The sequence below is a fragment of the Notechis scutatus genome, chromosome 4 (genome assembly GCF_049901735.1).
Source record: "Notechis scutatus isolate UNSWTSFEM ecotype Mainland chromosome 4, rNotScu1.2, whole genome shotgun sequence".
In the NCBI taxonomy this organism is placed as follows: domain Eukaryota; kingdom Metazoa; phylum Chordata; class Lepidosauria; order Squamata; family Elapidae; genus Notechis; species Notechis scutatus.
In genome coordinates, this window is record NC_142012.1 from 158,241,883 (window position 1) to 158,262,582 (window position 20,700).

The following is a 20,700-nucleotide window of genomic DNA, read 5'->3' on the forward strand; positions in this document are numbered from 1 at the left end:
TTTTTAAAAAAAAAAAAAAAAAAAAAAAAACAAAAAACCCCCCTTCCAGAGACAAGTGGTTCCAGTGATTAATTATTCTCACTGTCAGGAAATTCCTCCTTAATTCTAGGCTGCTTCTCTCCTTGGTTAATTTCCACCATTTCTTGTCTTGCTTTTGATGCTTTGGAAAATAGGCTGACCCCCTCTTTTTTGTGGCAGCCTCTCAAATATTGGAACACTGCTATTACGTCACCTTTTTTTGCTTTTCTTCTCCTCTCTGGACTACCCATACCGAATAAGTGTTCACTCTTAAGGCTGTCAGGGAATGTGACTTTGCAGGCATTCTGCTTGGAACTGATGGTGCTTATTCCCAAATAATCTCCAGTCTTGCACAGTTCCTGGTGACTTCTTGGCATATCTCTTGCTTTGTTCAGAGAGGCTCAACACCTTGCTTAGCCTTCCCAGATCAGCCGAGGACAGGCAAGATGTTGGGCAGTCCTTCGCCTAACAGATATTCTGTATTGATATGTATTGATACAGAATATTAATATCCCCAGCCATTACTTCCTACATCAGAAGCGATCCATTTGAAGAGCTTACACAATGGAATCGTGCGGACTTCGACTCCCAGAATTCCCCGGGCTGCAATGCAAAGCACGACAAACAACACTCATTTCCCCCCCCCAGCTGTCTGCCCCGCCCCCCTCAAGCGTCTTCCGCCATTCTTAGTCAGCTCCGCCCGATAAGGCGCATGCGTCAACCCTTGCTCGAGGAACGGGGAGGGGGGGTGGAAGGAAAAAGGGAAACTCAGCGAAAGCTTTAACATCCGGGTCAAGGAGACCCGTCCGCCTGAGGGGGAGGAGCCGCTGCCGCCGCCGCTCAGGGTGCAGCGGGTGGGCGGTAGTCTGGAGACAGATGGAGCGGGACTTGCTTCGCCAGGCACTGGGCTTCCACGGGCCGCCGCTGCTTTCCCTGCTCCACGCCGAACAGCAGGACAATCCCGACTTCGGCGGCCTGCTCCCCCCGGGCGGGGCCTGCTTGGAATCGCTGTCGTCAGCTAGGTGAGCCCAAGTCGGCGGCCCCGCTCTCTCCGTGAAGGAGGGGGCGGGGCTTCGCCGGAGGGGCGTGTCCTTGAGAAGATGGGGCGGAGCATGCTGAAGAGACGAGTCAGCTCTGCTCTTTGCTTCCCTTTGGTTGTGGCGGGGGGGGGAAGCTCGGGAGCCCTCGCAAAGCCTCTGACCATATGCAGAGTGTAAGGCCTTTTCGCAGCTGTGCCTCGCCTTATAGGGACCCGCAGGACTGGCAAGTGACTCTTCTTCCCAGGTAACTCGGGTAGCATCTCCTTATTATCCCAAAGGTAATTTTTGTTTCTTTTCTTTTCAGGAGGCAACTGGGCTTGCTTGTTTTTTCTTTTGAAGACGTTTCGCTACTCATCCAAGAAGCTTCTTCAGCTCTGACTGAATGGTGGAGAACGGAAGGATTTATACTCCTTGCAGATAGCTGGTCATTTGCATTCTTTTTAGAGAGTCATTGAGGCCACTTGGAGGTTTATCTGTATCAGGGTTCAAGGACCCTCTAAAAAATATGAAAAAGGACCAGCGGTCTGCAAGGAATATAAATCCTTCCGTTCCCCACCGTCCAGTCAGAGCTGAATGAGATGCGATTCTTGGATGAGAAGCGAAACATCTTCAAAAGAAAAAAAGAAAAAGAAAGTCCAGTTGCCTCCTGAAAAAAAGCACCTTTGGGACAACCACGACCTGGATACACTGAGAATCTACAAAATTTTTGCTCTGCAATTTAGGATGAACACCCTTTGAATGATGTGGGAATAGGAATGGATTTCCAGAGGAAAAATTGCAGACTACAGGAACCTGGAGCACTTACTCAGGTGACCTTGAGGACACAGATAAACCTCCATGTGCTTCAATGACCCCCTAAAACAAGGGTTTCAATCTTGCCTCGTCATGGCAGAATCATGTGGCATAGCGTGACTTTTGTCCCCCCTTCGCTAAACCAGGAGTGGGTGTCCCACTTGACGCATCCGACCCGAGGCCTGCTGACAGCTCAAAAAAGGATGCAAATGACCAGCTGTCTGCAAGGAATATAAATCCTTCCATCCCCCCCACTATCCTGTCAGAGCTGAAGAAGCTCCTTAGCTGAACCGTCTTCAAAGAAAAGAGGAGAGGGAGTGGCAGAGCCGGGGAGGAGGGAATCAGCCTAGAAACCCTACATAACCCCATAAGCAAACTAAGTCTGCTTGTGGCTACATAGGGATTCTAGACTGATTCCTCTTTTCACGCCGCCCCCACCCCAAGGTTCTGCCACTCCTTTTTCTCCTACAGTTTGGTTAGCCAATTTGTGGATTAAATTAGTTATATTGAGTTGGATTCTAGACTTTCAATTCTTGGCTTCAACTTCCCTTGTGAAAACATGCCCAAAGTGGGATACCACTGCCTTGACTGCCTATTTGCTTAACTTATTTCCTTCCATCTATAATGAACAAAAAACAAGAAATTCCGGTTGCCTCCTGAAAAGAAAAAGAAAGAAACCTTCGGGACAACCGTGAGCTGGATGACTAAGAATCTCTACAGACATCTCCTTTGTTAGTTGCTTTTAAGGTCGCTCCACTGAATCTGCTTCCAAGCAGCCTGTCGGGAACTGGCAGCTGTTTCTATTTTTCCCCCATTGCTTCCTTTCTTAAATGTAGAGATGTCATGATTAAAATCCAGGACCCTGAATGTACATACGTACTAGGGAGTCCTTGACTTTATGACTGCAGGTAAGCCCAGAATTTCTGTCGTTAAGTGAGTTTTGTCCCGCTTTGCGAACTTTGTTGCTACTGTTAAGTGATTCACTGCAGTGGTTAAGTTGTTAACATGGTTGTTGAGCAAATCTGGCTTCCCCCGTTGACTTTGCTTGTCAGAAAGTCGCAAAAGGGGATCACGTGACCCCCCAGGACTCTGCAACCGTCATAAATATGAGCCAGTTGCCAAATGTCTGAATTTTGATCATGTGACTATGGGGATGTTGCAGTGGTCATGAGAGTGAAAAATGGCCATCAGTCACTTTTTTTCCAGTGCCGTTGTAACTTCAAACGATCACTAAATGAATGGTTGCAAGTAAAGGATTATTTGTAATAAATTCCCTATTTTTTTTCCTGGAAACGTACCACTGAAAATGGCATAACCGTCTCTCCTTATTCATTGAGATGATTGGGTTTGTAAAACTGCAAATTAAATTCTTAATTTTCCCTGGAGGTGCCATGGTTAAAAGCCAGGATTCTCTATGTATGTAAAAAGATGCATAAAATTTCCTTTTCCCCCCCCTAGATATTTACCACTGAAAACAAAATATAATTGCCTCTCCTTCTTGAAATGGTTGGCTTTGTAAAACTCCACCTTAGATGTTAGTAGAGATTAATTGACAGTCTTTTAGTAAACTGCATTCTACAAGCCTGTTGTCTAAACCATATTAAGAAATTTGATTAAAACTAATTCTAAATATACACGGTAAGTATTGCAAGATATAGATCTAGGTTTTATGGTGCCAAACAAAAGCATATGTTTTGTGACTAGGCATTCTTATCCAGATAGCTGGATATGAGACAGTGTATTTTGAGGGCAAATATGCCTCAAAGTAAAATAAGCTGATTTATAATTATGAAGAAACAATTATTTGGAATCTACCAGAAGCAGCATAACAGTGGTTTTGAATAGGCTGTCCTTTTAATTGTTATGTTTTGGTTATCAAATTGCCTTGTTCAAGAAAGCATGTTTTTATGGATGTTAATCTGTTTTCTTCTGTTTCAGAAAAGAAAGAGGGATTGAAAATATTGAGATACAACAATTCATTTCAAAAAAAGCTGATCTTCTTTTTTCTCAATCTTGGAAAACAAATGTGACAATAGTAAAAGATGAAAATGAAGAGAATGAAAGTAAGAGAATGAAGTCAGATGATGGTTGGACATGTTTATAAATGTGCATCTTACGATCAGTACTTGGAATTAGAAATGTAAAGGCAAAAAAAGATAAGCATCATTTTCATTTGGACACCTGAAAAAGAAAGCCCTCAATGCTCACTTTTGATTTTGATTTTTAATCAAAAAATTAGTGACACTTTTAAGAAGAAAAATTGCTCTGTACAAAGTCCACTCCTGTACATAGATAAGGATATATAAATTTAAAGAAATTTTTTTTTAACCCCATATTCAATTTTGGGTGTAATTAAAATCAAATTATCAGAACAAAGTTGTTAACTGTGACTAATAAATGATTACCAGGTTTGATAAACATATTTTTTATTATCAGATTTTAAAAAAAAATGTTGGGTTTCTTTTTCGGGGAAAACAACCGCCAAAACTTTTGAGTATCACTGATTCAATAAAAAAGTGTATGTTAATTTTTGAATGGTTTGCAGAAAATGACAATTCATAGGAATTGAATCAGTTGAATTGATACATATACCTTAGGAAGTATAGATAGTAGACGAAAGTAGAATTCTCTAAAATTTTGGTTTTGTAATATACAAGCCCTTCGTTTTGGCTATTTTTGTACTTTTAATTCTATTTGATATGCAGATATTCCTTGTTTAGCGACTACAATTGGGAGTGGCAATTTGGTCACTAACAAAGCAGTCACTAAGTGAAATGAATGTGCTTCAGATCTTCACCTTTCTTTTGCTTTACAGACCTGCTAAGTTTGTAAATGCGAGGATTGGTTGTAAAGTAACTTTTTCGTCACTCGTAAATTCAGATGGTTGCTAAATGAGGACTATCTGTACGTCTGTCTACCTTCCCTACTCCCTGCCTGCCTACCTGTCGAGTCTGTCAGGCATTGTAAATCATTGAAATCCCTTTTGGAACTGAACGGCATATAATTTGCATAAATAAATAAACTAGTGGATGATTCCTCCCTCCAATTTCTTCAAATTAGAAAAAAATATTTTTCCAGTATAACTTTTGCCTGTTTATTTGGGTGTTACCCCCGATCATTATTATGTATGCTAACGTTGCTTGTAACTATTCCAGTGCCACTTGTAAGGAATACAATTTAGATTCTGCAATTATGAGTGGAGTATTTTTAGATTCAAAAGTGTTTTGTGCTATGAAAATAGAATCGAGTTCATATACCATGTTCTTATCCAGTAATTAGAATAATTTTTTAAAACAGGAATTTGGCTAGATTAACTCAGAAGTCGTATCTGCTTCCACAGTGGGTTGGTAGATGCCTTTATGAAAATTAGAAGCAGATCTATTTCAGCAGCATGTATTTGTTAAGATTTGTATTCATCGTCCCCAGTAGATTTTCAAGATGATTGGATCACGTTCTCTCTAATATTTTAATGTAATGGCATTTCATAATTTCAAAGCACGCACGTTCAAAAGTGAACCCATTTAATTTGATAGGATTGGATTCCAAGAGGATTGTAAGTGATTTGCGTGCATGACTGTTACCATTTAAACTATCTGGCAATCCCTATAATGTTTCGGTATTGAAAACTTTTTTTAATTTGCAATCTACCGAAGATTGTTATGCTATTATGCCACCGTTGGAACAGTTTATGGAAATTCCCGGCGCAGAGAGGAGAGAGCTCTTTTTCCGGGATATCGAACGCGGAGACATAGTGATTGGAAGGATTAGTTCTATTCGTGAATTTGGCTTCTTCATGGTGCTGTTCAGCCTACGAAGCGGCGTTGTGCGAGACATAGCAGACTTAGAAATCACGGTAAGTCAGAGACGTTGCGTTCTGACCCAGCTTCCCAAACACGACAATCTGTCTCTCAAAGATTCCTTTATTAGGAGCCCCAGCAAAAAGTTTCTCTCTCACTGCAGGCTAACAAGTCCATTGAGCAGGGAGATGAATCGTTGTCTGCCACATCTATTCATTTCCGCCCCCGCCTTTTATCCCCAGAGCTAGGGTGGGGCTTCGATAGCAGAGGTGGGCTCTTCCGTCCTAAGGACCGGCCCACGGATTTCCATTGCTCTCCTCTCCTCTGTCTTCTGCGCATCCACGTGTCAGGCAGTGGACCCAGTTGTTCCTCTTTCTCATCAGCCACCTCCAGACCTGGGAGCTGTTGACTCTCTATCCGAGGGCTGAAAAAAGGCCCAGGCCCCGCCTCTCTCTCTCTCTCTCCCCCCCCTCCCCCTCTCCCTCTCTGACAGCTTCATTCCCTCTTCCCCCTCGGAGCTCTCAGGTTGCCCTGATACTGACTCAGACTCCCACACCTCCTTCTCTGATTCAGCGGCTGGAGGGGCCAGTGGCTAATCGGCCACAGCACAATGTGAAAGGAAATGTCACTTTCTGAAGGGTTTCTCTCTCCTTTGGCCTCTGGTGCAGCTGAATTGGCTGAGTTGATCCGAGGAAATTAAGGAAGCTCCCATTCAGAACCTTCATGTATTTTTTGCCTTGCAAGTTGACAAGTAGATTTTTTTTTTGCTCCATCAGCAAAAATGTCCTTCCTTAATACTCGAGGATTACGATAAAGTTACAAAATTCCTGATCTGAACTATGTAAGTGGTTTGGTTGCATTTCTGATCGAGTGTGACTTGGACAGTAATCCATATGGGACACAACCAGGACATGAGTAACTGAGAATAGGAGCTTCCTGATCAGGAAAGAATACACAACTAGACACAAAGATAATCCCCCCACACACACACAGTCTGCTAAACACTAACTCCCACAGCACTGTCTTATGCCTAAAGTTATTTACCCATGTAGTAGCCTATATTGCTACTACAATATAGGCTACTACATGGGTAAATAACTTTATCCTTCTCATCTTCTCATCTTTCATATCTCATCTGAGTGAGATGGCGCAACGGTGGCGCAGTGGTTAGAGTTTAGTACTGCAGGCTACTTCTGCTAACTGCTGGCTGACTGCAATTTGGCAGTTCAAATCTCACCAGGCTCATGGTTGACTCAGCCTTCCATCCTTCCGAGGTGCGTAAAATGAGGACCCAAATTGCTGGGGGAAATAGGCTGACTCTGTAAACCGCTTAGAGAGGGCTGTAAAGCACTGTGAAGCGGTATTAAGTCTAAATGCTAATGCTATCTTCCCCTACCACCTTCTTCTATTGGTATCTTACGATTTATCATTTGTTTGTATTTTATGATTGCATCATACAGTTTCGGATCTACGACTTATCACTCTGTTGATTGTATGTACACTGAGAGCTTATGCACAAGTTCCTTGCCAATAAAGAATATACATTAGACTTGGTAAGAATAATCAGCTGTACTGCCTGTTGATTTAGTCCTCATCAGACTAGATCTGCCCTATGTAAAATAATAGTTTTATCTTGAATTCAATTTTTATATGGTGATTATCACACACGATAGGAGTACCCTCCTTCCAAGTTATCCACTCAGGTTCTGGAATTACAAATCCAGCTTTTAAAACTTTAGAAGGCAACACTCCTGCGTAGATGTCCTGCAGATGTTCAATATTTCTCTGTGAAATGGGACTGAGTATGTCCATCCCTAATTTTTTGGAATTACGTGCTTTCTATTTTAGGCGCTTTGTCCGTTAAGAGATGTGCCTTCCCAAAGCAGCCACGGGGATCCCTTATCATATTATCAAAATGGTGACCTTATCCAAGGCAAGTGTCTTATCTTCGCTCTTAGATTTGGCCTTAAGTATATTTTGTGTTGTTTTCTGCTGTTTTAAGTCTGGTCTTTTTTTTTTTTTCCCCCTCCCATTTTTAATAGCTGCCATCAAGGATATTGATCGCTATCATGAAAAGCTCAGTGTATCCCTGCACAAGTCTGCTTTATCTCCCAGCTTAGCAAATACCAAATTAGGAGTCATCAGCTCTGAAGATTTGCCTGTGCATTACAGGTAGGAAATTGAAATGAGGCATACTTTTTGGGTGTGATTGAAAGGAAACCCTTTTGTTGTACACAGGTAGTCCTCGACTTAATGACCACAATTGAGCCTCAAATTTCCGTTGCTAAGCGAACCATTTGTTAAGTGAATTTTGTTGCCACATTTAAGTGAATCACTGCAGCTGTTGAGTTAGTAACATGTTTGTTAAGTGAGTCTGGCTTTGCTTGTCAGAAGGTTGCTAAAAGTAATCACATGACACAGCAACTGTCATCAATATGAGTCAGTTGCCAAGCATCCAAATTTTGATCACATGACCGTGGAGATGTTGCAGTAGTCATAAATGTGAAAAACTGTCATGCCCCTGATGGAGACTGACTCTGAGGGAGATGAGGAGCAGCCGACAGGGAGTGGAAGTGTGGCTCCGGAGGTTGTGGAGGAGGCTGGGGAAGGGCAGAAGCTGGCTGGGATCCAGGCCCACCCCCTCTCCATCCTAGAGCACGCAGGGAGAAGAGGATAAGGGAGAAAGGTGGTCTACTTGGGAGGAGAGGGCCTTGATCCTCTTCATGGGCTGCAGCTGTGACAACTGAATAAGAGGACGGACATGCGTACAGGCGAACACTGGAAACAAAGCATGGAAATATCTCTATTTTATGATTCCTCTGTGAGTTTGGCGTCCTTCCCAGTGTGTGCGCTGTTATCTGTGGACGTCCTCCAGCCCTTATCTTCCCTGGTTTGTGTTGTTTTTTCCCCTCCTTCTTGTAACTGCTTGTGTGGGAGTTTTTTGTCTTTCTTCCAGGTTATTTGGAGCTTGGAAGCAAAGTGAAGGAATAAAAGGGGCTTCACCTGGTTTTTGTGACTGTGTTTGTTTTGCACCCCACCCCCCGATCATCACAAAAACCTTCAGAAGTCACTTTTTCAGTGCTCTTGTAACTTTGGTCACTAAATGAACTGTTGTAAGTCGAGGACTACCTGTATCGAGCTTTTAAAAATATAAAATACAGTACTTTTATGGACAAGAATAAGAGATGCAGTTTCACAGCCCTGACTGCCTCAATTACATCAGAAGATTGATATAAAATTTGAGAGTACTGTAACATGCTTCAGAAAAGATCCTGGATTCACATGAAAATAATCTAGCATTGGGCATTCCAATTTGTCTACACATTTTTAAGTTCATATTGTCACTCATGTACGAGCAATCTGTTTTCTAAGAAAAACAACATAGGGATCAATAAGTACCCAAGGGCACTAGTTGTTTTATATTTATTTATCATATGGAACGTTCACATCATATTTGTATTTCAATAAAAAGTAACACAGGTAAAATGCAAAACAGAATCTAAAATCTGAAATCTTTAACAGGAAGATTACAAACTTATACCTAAGTTGCAAATATAATTTTTTTTACTTCCTTTGTCACAGTTGGGAAATAAGTGAAATCTGCATTTTAGGCTCTGTTTTGACACTCTGAAACTCTGTGCTTGGATAGTTTTTCTATAAATTATTGGTTGTATTGGCTACTGTTGCTAATGAGTGCAGTATAAGTTACTCAGGTGCTAATTATACTGTTGGCCTTTTATACAAACAATATTAATTGTTACAGCCTCTCTCTCTCTGACAGCTCCATTCCCTCTTCCCCCTCGGAGCTCTCAGGTTGCCTTGGTGACCTGACTCCCCCGCCGCCTCCTCCTCCTCTGATCCAGCTTGTAGAGGGGCTGGCGGCCCACACACCACAACAGTTTTCCAAAATGGTCAATATCGACCTATAAGGACTGATGGGATTATGCAAGAGGTTGATGTGCTTTTGTCATGGTTCCGAGTAACGCTCCCAATTAGTTCAAGACCCTGAAGCTGTTGCTTTTTCAAAGATCTTAATTTATTGGGTACAACGTATCGGCACTCTGAATAGTTCCCACGCTTTGCCATAATTAAATGATAGGTACTGGCCACTCCCCTTGTGTCCCAGGTCACGTTAGCCAACCAAGCAGGTGATGAGCCTCTTCGTACTCTCCTCCTGCCATTGCTAGGATACGCTGGGTCAACTTCAACTCTCACGAGCCTTATCAGTGTTATGCCTGGCACTCTGAAATGAAATATTCTACATTCCACAAATCCCCCCCCAAAAAATCATAGCAACTGAGAAACAAAACAAGAAACTTTTATGGCTTCAATTAAAGTCGTTTCGATAGTTGACAATTTTCATATAATAAATGTTTGGTATATCAAGGAACATTGCAAAATTTCCTGAAGGGGGTCAGTGAACAGAAGAGTTTGGGACCCCTCATCTAAAGAGGGGTGGACTTTATTACAAATCTTCTTAAGTGTATTTCTTCTTATGTTGGTAATACAAGATGGAACAGGGAAAATATTGTGTTATCTCAGTTCATGATTGTCTTTTTGTTCTTTTTTTAGGAGGAGTATTGACATAGCCAGTAGCTTGGAAACGTATGAAAAGGTTTTGCATAATTCTTTGGGCTTTGCCAATCCAGCTATAGTGGAGTTCCTAGGAAGCAAATTAGGACTAGATGAATCCAGCCCGCCCTCCTTAATGAGAGGACTACAAAGGTATACAAACAGCACCTTAACCAAAAAGTAATTCCTTCAATGATGAGTTTGTTAAAAATGACATTTCCATCATTTGGAAAAAAGAGTGCCAAAAAAATTTACCAGAGTGAATCACTATTTCAACTGTACTACAACACAAAGCAAGTTTTCATACCACTGAAAGTTTGAGCTTAATCTTATCAGGGGGAAACACCAAATGTAAGCTAAATTTGGCTGTTCGGTTAACAATCCTGACTGTAGAATTAGACAACTCCAGAGTATGGAGCTCATGTGGTAAGGATGCTGGCTTGGAGGTGAAGGAGCCTGTGTTTAAGACCCTCGTGCTGCCATGGGACTGGGTGAATTCCCATCCTCCTCTGCAGTTCCTGCCAGGGACATGAAAGGAGCCCCCAACTGGGCATCCATCAGGCAATAGTGATGTCACCAGCTAATCCTTGTTACCCGGAAGTGCCTTAATGCTTCTGACACGTGTGATGTGAGACAACTCCAGTAGATTAGTTATTTATTTGGACAGGCTATAAATAGACTAGTTGGTCAAAGATTTTGTTTATTTTTCCCCAGCAAAAATTTCAATGAAGAGGATTTTGCTGTTGCATTGAGGAAAAGACAGTCTGCTTCGTGGGCCTTAAAATGGTATACACCGCTTTGTTTTCATTACAAGATAGAAGTTGGGGAAGAACCATTTTCTTCCAGGCCAATAAAAGCCCTGCCTGAATTTTGGAAGCCATATTAAAGGTTTATGTGATGCTAAGGGTTGGTGTTACAGGTAGTCCTTGACTTACAATCCTTAGTTTGGTGACAGTGGCACTGAAAAAAAAAAAGACTCATGACCGTTTTTCACACTTAAAATCATCGCAAGCATTCCCGGGGGTCAGAATTAGGATTCTTAGCAACCAACTCATTTATGACGACTACAGTGCCCTGGGATCATTTATGATCATGTTTTCAAACCTTTTGACAAGCAGCCGGATTCACTTAACAACTGTGGAAAGAAAGATTGCAAAATGGGGCCAAACTCATTTAACTTTCTTGCTTAGCAGTGGAAATTTTGGGCTCAATTGGGTGGGGTCTTAAGTCGAGGACTACCTGTACTTTATTAGCAGTAACTTATTGTTCAGTCTTCCAACTGTAGGCTAATGATAAACACTAAATTTTAATTCCTCAATGATACTCCTTGTATTTTACTGTCTTTCTGAAGCTTAGATTTTAAATAGTTGTTTTTTTTGCGAGGGGGAGGGCTGCAAGTCTGACAGAGAAAAAGCAGTTGCAAAATAAACTGTTGGCATTTGTTTTTATGTCGTGATTAATTAAATTGCATTCTTCATAAAGGAATTTGTTGGTTTATTGAAATCTTAATTCAACTAATTTTGTTTTTAGTGTAAAAATCGGTGTTGATTATTTTAAAGAGGGCCGCCATGTTGATGCCATGAATGAATACAACAAGGCATTGGAAATAGATGCCCAAAATGTTGAAGCCTTAGTAGCCCGTGGAGCACTGTAAGTATCTGCTTTATGTCTGCAGTCCAATAATTTCACAAAGCAATTGAAAAATAGATATACTTACAGGTATTTTTGTTTCTCCTAGCTATGCAACAAAGGGAAGCTTGAATAAAGCAATTGAGGATTTTGAAATTGCTTTAGAGCAGTGCCCCACGCATAGAAATGCTAGAAAATACCTTTGTCAAACGCTTGTTGAACGAGGAGGCCAGTAAGTGTTGCCTTATGTTCTTTATGGTTTCTCCATTCCATTCATTTTACGTTTCTTTCCCTCGACTATGTTTTTATGCCTGGTTAAAGATAAAAACAACTTGGGTAGACCTGTGTGTAGCTAAATCAGGAGCACAGCTTGATGTGAAATCATCTGTTCACCTCCCGCTTATATCTGCTTGCTCGATTGACCCCCGTCTGTTTGTGCTTCAAAATAAAAACAGCTTTTTTTTATTAACAAGCCAGTTCAGTGTGGGCTGGTTTGCATGGCGATTAAGTGGAACTAGAAGTGGTTCCAAAATGTGCTCGTCGGTGTTTCCCTATCAAAATAGCATTGAGTGGATACCAAAAGAGCCTGGATCTTGTAGCCCTTCAGCAGTTTTATTCATGAAGGAGATAAGGAGGATTGTTAATCAGGTTTTGAGATGCAGCAAAGTTGATTAAGAACATAACTTTGCTGGGTCAGGCTGAAATCCACCTTAGTCTGGCTTTGTGTCTCTTTCAATTATCAACTACATGCCTGTAAGGCAGAGGTTGCCATCCTTTCGGACCTCAGGGACCACCAAACTCATAATTTTAAATCCCGCAGACCAGAGACCCTGGGAAAAATCCCCAAAAAGTCTGCAGAAAAATTCCCCACCCCATTTTCCTACCAATCAATCATTCTTTATTTGGGATCGCAGGATGCCATCTCCAGCTCCGTTCTCGGGGGGGAGGGGTGGGAGAGACTTTTGGCTTCATGCAAGGAAAGCAGCAGAAGGAGCAGAAGTCTTTCTTTCTCTCCCCCAAACTCCACCAGAAATGAGTCTTTGTGAGCCTCTTGGAGTGGGATGCCTTGCAGGGCCCCAAAGACTCATTTCTGGTGGAGTTTGGGGGAGAGAAAGACTTTTGCTGCTTTCCTTGTGTGCAGCCAAAAGCAGAAGAAGAAAGAAGCAGAAAGAAGCAGCCCCGTGGCCAAGTGAGGCGCCTGGGGCGAGTGGGGCAAGTTCCACCCCGCTCCCCTTTCGTCCTTCCCCTCACTACCTCGTGTTGTTCGCAATGCAAGTGACGCAGGCCTTGTGTTCCCACAGGCCATGTGGGCAGCACAGCCTTGTGTTCCCGCGCAGCCTGGATTCATTGCTTCGGGGGTGCTTTGGGGTGTCATTTCTCTGCGGACCACCAAAAATTTTTCACAGACCACCGGTGGTCCCCAGCCCACCGGTTGGCAACCACTGCTGTAAAGGGCTTGTGGCAACTCATTCCTATGCTTGTTTTTGAATGCCTACTCCTGCTGTGGCTTTTTCCCAACTAAAATATCCTCAAACATTCAGACCTTTTTTTTTTTTGTAGTAGTGAAGGTGTTTGAGTTCCTTTTTTAGTTCCTTTCTTAATGGCACTGAATGGAACATGCATGCTTCATGGCGGCCAAACGTGTCTCTATTCCTCTTATCAACCATCTTATTAACCCCAAATCTTTTCCCTGGTTAGTTACTGACAGCTGAGATCCCTTCACATTAGTTTGGTAAAATGGCTTGTGAAAATGAATGTGGAATAGTGGTTGAGGAATGCAAATGCAGGTAGCCCTTGACGGATTAACAGTTCATTTAGTGGTCATTCAAAGTTACAACAGCATTGAAAAAAGTGACTCACGACCATTTTTCATACCTAAGACCGTTGGGGCATCCCCATGGTCACGTGATCAAAATACACATGACTTGGCAACTGGGGTGTATTTCTGACAGCATCCCGGAGTCATAAGATTTCCTTTTGCGACCTTCCGATCAGCCGTGTCAATGGGGAAGACACATTCGCTTAACAGCCCTGCAACTAACTTAAGAACTGCAGTGATTCATTTAATGATTGTGGCAAGAAAGGTTATAAAACAGGACAAAACTCAACAAACGCTCTTGCTTAGCGAGAAATTTTGGGCTCAATTGTGGTCATAATTCAAGGACTGCCTGCACCATATTGCAATACAGATAGTCCTTTCCTTGCAGTCATTCATTTAGTGACTGTTCAAAAGTTACAATGCCACTGAACAAAAGTTACTTACAACCAGTCCCTGCACTTATGACCATTGTAGCATCCCTAGTGATCCAAATTTGGGTGCTTGGGAACTGACATGTTTACAACAGTCTGTTGAGAGCGTCAGTCATCCAGGTCATGGTTGTCCCAAAGGTACTTTTTCAGGAGGCAACTGGACTTTCTGGTTTTTCCTTTGAAGGTTTCGCTTCTCCTCCAAGAAGCTTCTTCAGCTCTGACAGGATGGTGGGGACTGGAAGGGTTTATATTCCTTGCAGACTGCTGGTCATCTGCATCCTTTTAGAGGGTCATGTTCCAAGTGCTTCAAAGACCCGCTAAAAAGAATGCAAATGACCATCTGTCTGCAAGGAATATAAATCCTTCCAGTCCCCATTATCCTGTCAGAGCTGAAGAAGCTTCTTGGATAAGAAGTGAAACCTCTTCAAAAGGAATATATATACAACAGCTGCAGAATCTCAGGGTGATGTGAAATCACGTTTGTGATTTTTTCCCAGCTCGCTTCCGACAAGCAAAAGCTGTGGCCAAAAAAAATTGGTAAAATTGGTTGCGATTCACTTAACAACCGCCTTGCTTAGCAATGGAAAGTCGGGTTCCAATTGTGGTCGTAAGCCGAGGACTAGCTGAACAGCTGTTTTGTTTTGCTTTTAAAGGGAGTTTGCAAATTTAAAATAAAGCAACCACAACCTTCCACCTTACAGGAGTAGATCCATCCTGTTCATAATCATGTTTATACTTATACCTGTTATCTAATACCTGCTTGACAGATAAAATAAATAAAATAAAATATTCTGCTTTGTCCATGTTGAGGTTTGAATTGTGTTCTGGGTCCCTCTCCGAAGAAAGGTTGAGTCAGGCTAAGAGAAGAGCATTCTTAATAATGTATTAAGTATAAAGCACTTCAGGTTCATGTGCGCTTAAAATCATTTGTCAGGTTGGAAGAGGAAGAAAAATTGTTGAACGCCGAGAGTTACTACAAGGCGGCTTTAAACATAGATGAAGGCTTTCAAGAAGCTGAAGAGGCCCTGTTGAAGCTCCGTCAACAGATACAGGTGATTCTTTACTTTCTGTTAGTTGACTGAAGTAAATCACCAACGTCATCCTCAAGAAACAAATTATTATGTGTTGGTCTTATTTTTTTTCTGGTCGGCAATCCCTTGAGCCCGAGGTAGCATTTTGTACTAGCCAAAGCTAAAAAAAAATTTTTTTTATCTCATATGGTTAGGGATGCCTGACTGGAAAAAGGCAAGCGGAATACACAGCAGAGGTGGTATTCAGCAGGTTCTGACCAGTTCTGGAGAACCAGTAGTGGAAATAGAACCAGCAAATACCACCTCTGACTGCAGATTTTACAGTATCCTTCCCACACCCACCAAACCATGCCCACAGAACCGGTAGTAAAAAAAAATTGAATCCCACCACTGATACACAGCCCTGAAGTATTTTAATCGTGGCTTATAATATGGTTTATAAAGATAGATGACCCTACAGTTAACTTTTGGCATACCTTCAAAATTTATTAACTAGGATTTTGTGGATCAGAGGGTGTTTTTTTGTTGTTAATTATTACTATAATTTGTTTTATTTTCTGTGAAGAGAGGTACATGTGAGAAGTGTAAGAGATAGAAGTCTTTTTATCCACAAACTTTTCCATTTAATGTGACAGGAAAAAGTAACGGGCGAACGGAAGTGTTTGAATTTTAAAAAAGGGGGGGGGAATAAAATGCCCACATTTGCTCTGTTTTCCTTGGTGGGAGTCACTAGTTAAGAGTGTCCTTCTGACCCCCGCACGTACAAAGACCCGGCAGGGTGTCCTCCTGGTAATACTGATGATATGTTTCTCTCCAATGCATTTTCCTCCGAATTGGAACTCTGTTGCTGCTGTGCCTGGCCTCTCTGGTGCTGCTCATCACCAACAACCCCTGTGGAATATGATTCCGTGTGTAAACTGTGCATCAAACTGGGCTGTGATACCGTTGCCAAATGGTTTGTATTCATACATGGCCCTTTTCAATTCTGTTTTGATGGGAATCACATTTTACGTATAAATTCAATAATGGCATATTCCTTATTGATTTCTGTTCGGTTGATTCTTCTTTGTGACCAACTGTTTTGCTGGTCGCCATATTAACCTTCCATTCATACTTCCTGGATTGCTAATGTTGGGTTACGGGATACCAAATAACCTGTACTTTTTTCTCCTCTTCTCCTTGCCTGTTAAAATTTGGGCTACAAACTACAACATGAACCGTAATGCCATGCTTATTCATCCCTATCACTTAACCATCCTTCGTAATTATTATTATTTATTTTTTTTGCTTTAATATTTCTATTTTTTTTGCACATGGACCTTTGGGATTTCTGTAAATTTTGTATGTTGCGGGTTGGGATGGGACTTATTTGTTATAACTTGTTAACACCATATTTTTGATGTTGGGATTTAAAAAAGAAATCTCTGGAAATTAGAGAGAAACAAGCTGCAAAAGAGGAGAGGCAGAAAGAAAAGAAAGTAGAAACAAGTGCAGAAAAACTGCGTAAACTCTTAAAAGAAGAAAAAAGGTAACCTGTTTTAATCTACATAGTGTCTCGTACCTACCTTTGTGTCCATACAGCTTTTCTTACATAAACCCATAGAGCAATCTGATGGTGTAAGTATAACAATTCACAATTGATGCTGCTTTTTTTTGTAATGGGATTTCTTTCCCTCAATGTTTTTTTTTTCTTTATTTATAAAGAAGGTACTGCAAGCAATTTACTTTACAACAAAAGAGTAGTTCTAAGGCAATATTTTTCAAACTTGGCAACTTTTAAGATGTGTGGATTTCAACTCAGAAATAATATCAGAATTAATTTATTCTCTTTATATTTTGTACGTATGAGAGTATGATCTGTACTGAAGAGCAGAATGGGACAATTTGCCACAGCCAACGTGCTGTGGCCCACTTGCCAAAGGACATGGCCACCTCACCATTGGACAACTCACTGCAGGACAATTTAACAATTCTATTTAATTCATTCAAATAAACGAAAACTTATACTAATAAATTTGTGTCCCCCCCCCCCCCCGCCCGCGGCATTCCAACCCCCCCACCCAAAAACAAAACCCCCCCCCCCCCCCCCCCCCCCCCCCGCCGGGGCGCGCAGGCCTTGACTCCCGGACCCTGCCTCCCATTTTTTTGTTTTTTGAAAAAAAAAAAAAAAAAAAAAAAAAAAAAAAAAAAAAAAAAAAAAAAAAAAAAAAAAAAAAAAAAAAAAAAAAAAAAAAAAAAAAAAAAAAAAAAAAAAAAAAAAAAAAAAAAAAAAAAAAAAAAAAAAAAAAAAAAAAAAAAAAAAAAATAAAAAAAAAAAAAAAAAAAAAAAAAAAAAAAAAAAAAAAAAAAAAATTGCCATTGCATTTCATTCTGTCCCTCCTTTTGTATCCACTTTAATGATTCTATTCCACCGTTTATTTGATATTAGTGTATCTCGTCCTGCAGTGAGCTGGCCATGGAAAGTTGGCCGTGGCGAGTTGGCTGTGGTGAATTGTATTTGCTCAATTGTCACAATTGTTCAATTGTGAGAATTGAACTGCTGGCAAGCAGCCTGCAATACTGCATTCTAGCCACTGTGCCACCACGCTCTTATAAGTATTTATTGCTATTGTACTGAAGTTTTAGGCCAAGGGTCTTCAAATTTGGTAAGTTTAAGACTTATGTACTTCAACTCCCAGAATTCCTGAGCTAGCATGACTGGAGAAGGAATTCTAGGAGTTGAAGTCCACAAGTCTTAAAGCTGTCAAGTTTGAAGACTCGTTTTAGGCTGTCGTGGAAATTGTTGGGTTGCACACTGGCTAATGTACAGATAGTCCTCAGGATGCATCCATATTAGACATCTCTAGTATGTATGTATGTATGTATGTATGTATGTATGTATGTATGTGCAACATTATAGTGTAGTTCTGCTCTCTGATAGGAAATGTTGACCTTGTTAGATTCTGTGTAGTACTAATAATATGAAGTCTATGGTGCTTTCTGAGCTTGGTTGTTTAATTGCAAATGTTTCATTAGCTGACTAGATAACATCTTTAGTATTGGTGAGTGTGCAGTTTGCTCCCTGTTTATATATAGTAGCTTGCCTTGCCAGTGTTAGAAGTGTGGGTTTGGTGTTCCTTAATTTTCTGCTTGTTTGTTGTTAATCCCCGCTTATCTGGTTATTGACTGCTGGAGGGAATCTGTTCTGGCTTTTTGTTTTGTTTTCTTAGTAAGTTTTTTAATTGTCTGTTTTGAATGGTGTGTAAACATGATTTATTTCTATATGTATGTTGATAACTGATTTGTCTGAATGCTAAACTTCCAGGAAGCTGTACTTCTAAAGTACTTTTGAATTAAGTTTGGTCTAGGATGCTCATGGTAGCGGGGCAAGTTATTGTCTATAAACAGGGAGCAAACCCCACACTCAATAGCACTGATGATGTTACCTAGTGGGGTAATGAAATGTCTGTAAGCAATCAAACCCAGAGTGCACCAAGGACTCCACAGTTCAACCCTGAGCTATGTGTACTCTCTTCCACATGAAGTCTAGCGGTAGTGGTTGAGTTTTCAGGTATGCCTGCCTGAAAATCTTTTAAACTAAGTTGTATACTCGTTTAGTTGAAAGAAACCCATAATTTTTCCTTCTAGTCAAACTATATCCTCGTATTTTTCCTATTGATACCCAAACTTTTGTTAGCTCAGCAGCTGAAGCTTTCGCACATCCCCATTGTGAAATTAAATTGCAGTTCCTCATGATTAATTAAAACTTTTAGGTTGAAGAAGAAAAGAAAAAAGTCAACTTCCTCTTCCTCCTGTGATCCTTCATCAGATGATTCTGCCTCTTCCTCCTCCTCCTCTTCCTCCTCCTCCTCCGATAACAAAAAGCGTAAGAAAAGGAGTCGGAACCGGTCTGAATCTTCCTCCAGCTCTAAAAAACACACCTCTAGGATGTTTTCCCATCCTAGTAGGAAAGAGGACAGCTATTCTCCTCCTGCCAATACCTCTGCTTCTTTCCTTAACCAAAAGCACGAAGTGGAAAAATTGTTAGAGAGGCAAGGCAGGCTAGCTAATCAAAAACCCGAGGTAAGAGACAGAGAAGGGGATTGTGCGTTTTTAAAGATGTATGCCGAAGATGACCTCTGTGGAGGTAAGTTTGAAGATTCTAGGGATTCTCGCCATCACGCCAAGACTCGGGCAAATAGTAGCAAGACCGAAAGACAGAGTAGGTCAGACCGAGCCTCGTCCGATAGGAGGGATAGCACGGGCTCCTACTACAGACAATCTGATGACCGAAATAAGGCAAGTGACTCAGGAAGGCTGGAAAAAGAACTGGGCAGGAGGGAAGGTTATCACAAGTTCAGCCCAAGCCAAGCCAAGTACTCCACGTCCCCCACAGGGTCGGATTACTCCTCCAAATCCGTCGAACGTTACAAACAGTATACCAGCCGATGGATGAATGAACCTAGTAGGTACAACGCAGATGGTAGGGCTGAGGCGGCCCGGGGTAAATGTGGGAAAGAATCCAAGAACAGGGAAAAAGATGCTCCGGGGGCCAAAGGAGGAGATGAGGAAGCTTTGCTGAATGGTAAAGAACAATTAGGCAGCGGTGCTAAAAAACAGCTGCCTCAGAACTTACTCAATATATTTAATCAGATTGCTGAATTTGAAAGGGAAAAAGGAAGCAAGCAGAAAAATCAGAGTTGAAACATTAAAGTCAGGTATGAGAAAGTATCTGCTTTTAATTACTTGACAGGTCTATACTCTTTAAGGTTTTTTTTATTTAAATTTGCTTGTTAGATATTGATTTAAACTGCGGGTTGTCCAACCTTGGCAAGTTTTAAGACTTGTGGGCTTCAGCTATGCTGGCTGGGAATTCTGGGAGTTGAAGTCCACAAGTCTTAATGGTGGACAAGGTCGATAAATATGCAAGAGTTGTATTTTTTTTTCAATTGAGTTTCTTATGCTGTTAGGGTATTAAAGGTATGGTGGCACACCTGGCTGAACAATCTTTAAGGCTGCCACCTGTGCTATCAGGCATCGAAATTGCACTTTAAAACATTTCCCTCCCCCACAAGAAACAGATGACTGTTACTTTGTACTGTTAATAATATAACCATGTATTGATAAAATGAAAATACTTTAATGTATATCATCGATGTATATAGTCTGTCTTACTATTAAATTTTTTACAAAAATATTACTGCTTCCCAAATTTTAATTCAGAACTTAAAAAGGGGGGGGGACGTGATAATGGCAGTTACGCCTGGGGAAGCCTCTGCTAACGCTAAAGGCCAAAGGTTTTGTGTTCAAATGTGCGTATGTGTTGCTTCGTTCCTGTACATCTCATTTTTTTCCCAACGGGTATTCACTGATAGAACAGAAAAGACAAGGAGTCAAGTTGGCTTGGGTAAGAACCACCTCTAAAATGCCATGTGGAGTGACTACTGGCAACCTCTAAGGACAGGGCCATGGGCCAGATGCCCAGTTTAGGAAAGGGGAAGGGTAGGGGCTGGCAGGTGGGCGGGGCTTTGGCAACATTCACTCCATAAGACGCATAGACATTTCCACCCACTTTTGGTTGGGAAAAAAGTG

At 41.3% G+C, this 20,700-nt stretch overlaps 1 protein-coding gene across 1 annotated transcript; it reads left to right on the forward strand.

Moving 5' to 3' along the window:
• The first annotated feature begins 786 nt into the window (after nt 1–786).
• TTC14 (tetratricopeptide repeat domain 14) lies at nt 787–20,305 on the forward strand. Its single transcript, XM_026666803.2, has 12 exons — nt 787–1,040; nt 3,789–3,913; nt 5,504–5,703; nt 7,496–7,580; nt 7,690–7,819; nt 10,220–10,372; nt 10,934–11,005; nt 11,750–11,869; nt 11,958–12,080; nt 15,033–15,150; nt 16,548–16,657; nt 18,882–20,305. Exons 1-12 carry the CDS (start codon nt 895–897, stop codon nt 19,810–19,812), a joined length of 2,313 nt encoding a protein of 770 aa, XP_026522588.2. The 5' UTR covers nt 787–894; the 3' UTR covers nt 19,813–20,305.
• Nucleotides 20,306–20,700: the final 395 nt, after the last annotated feature.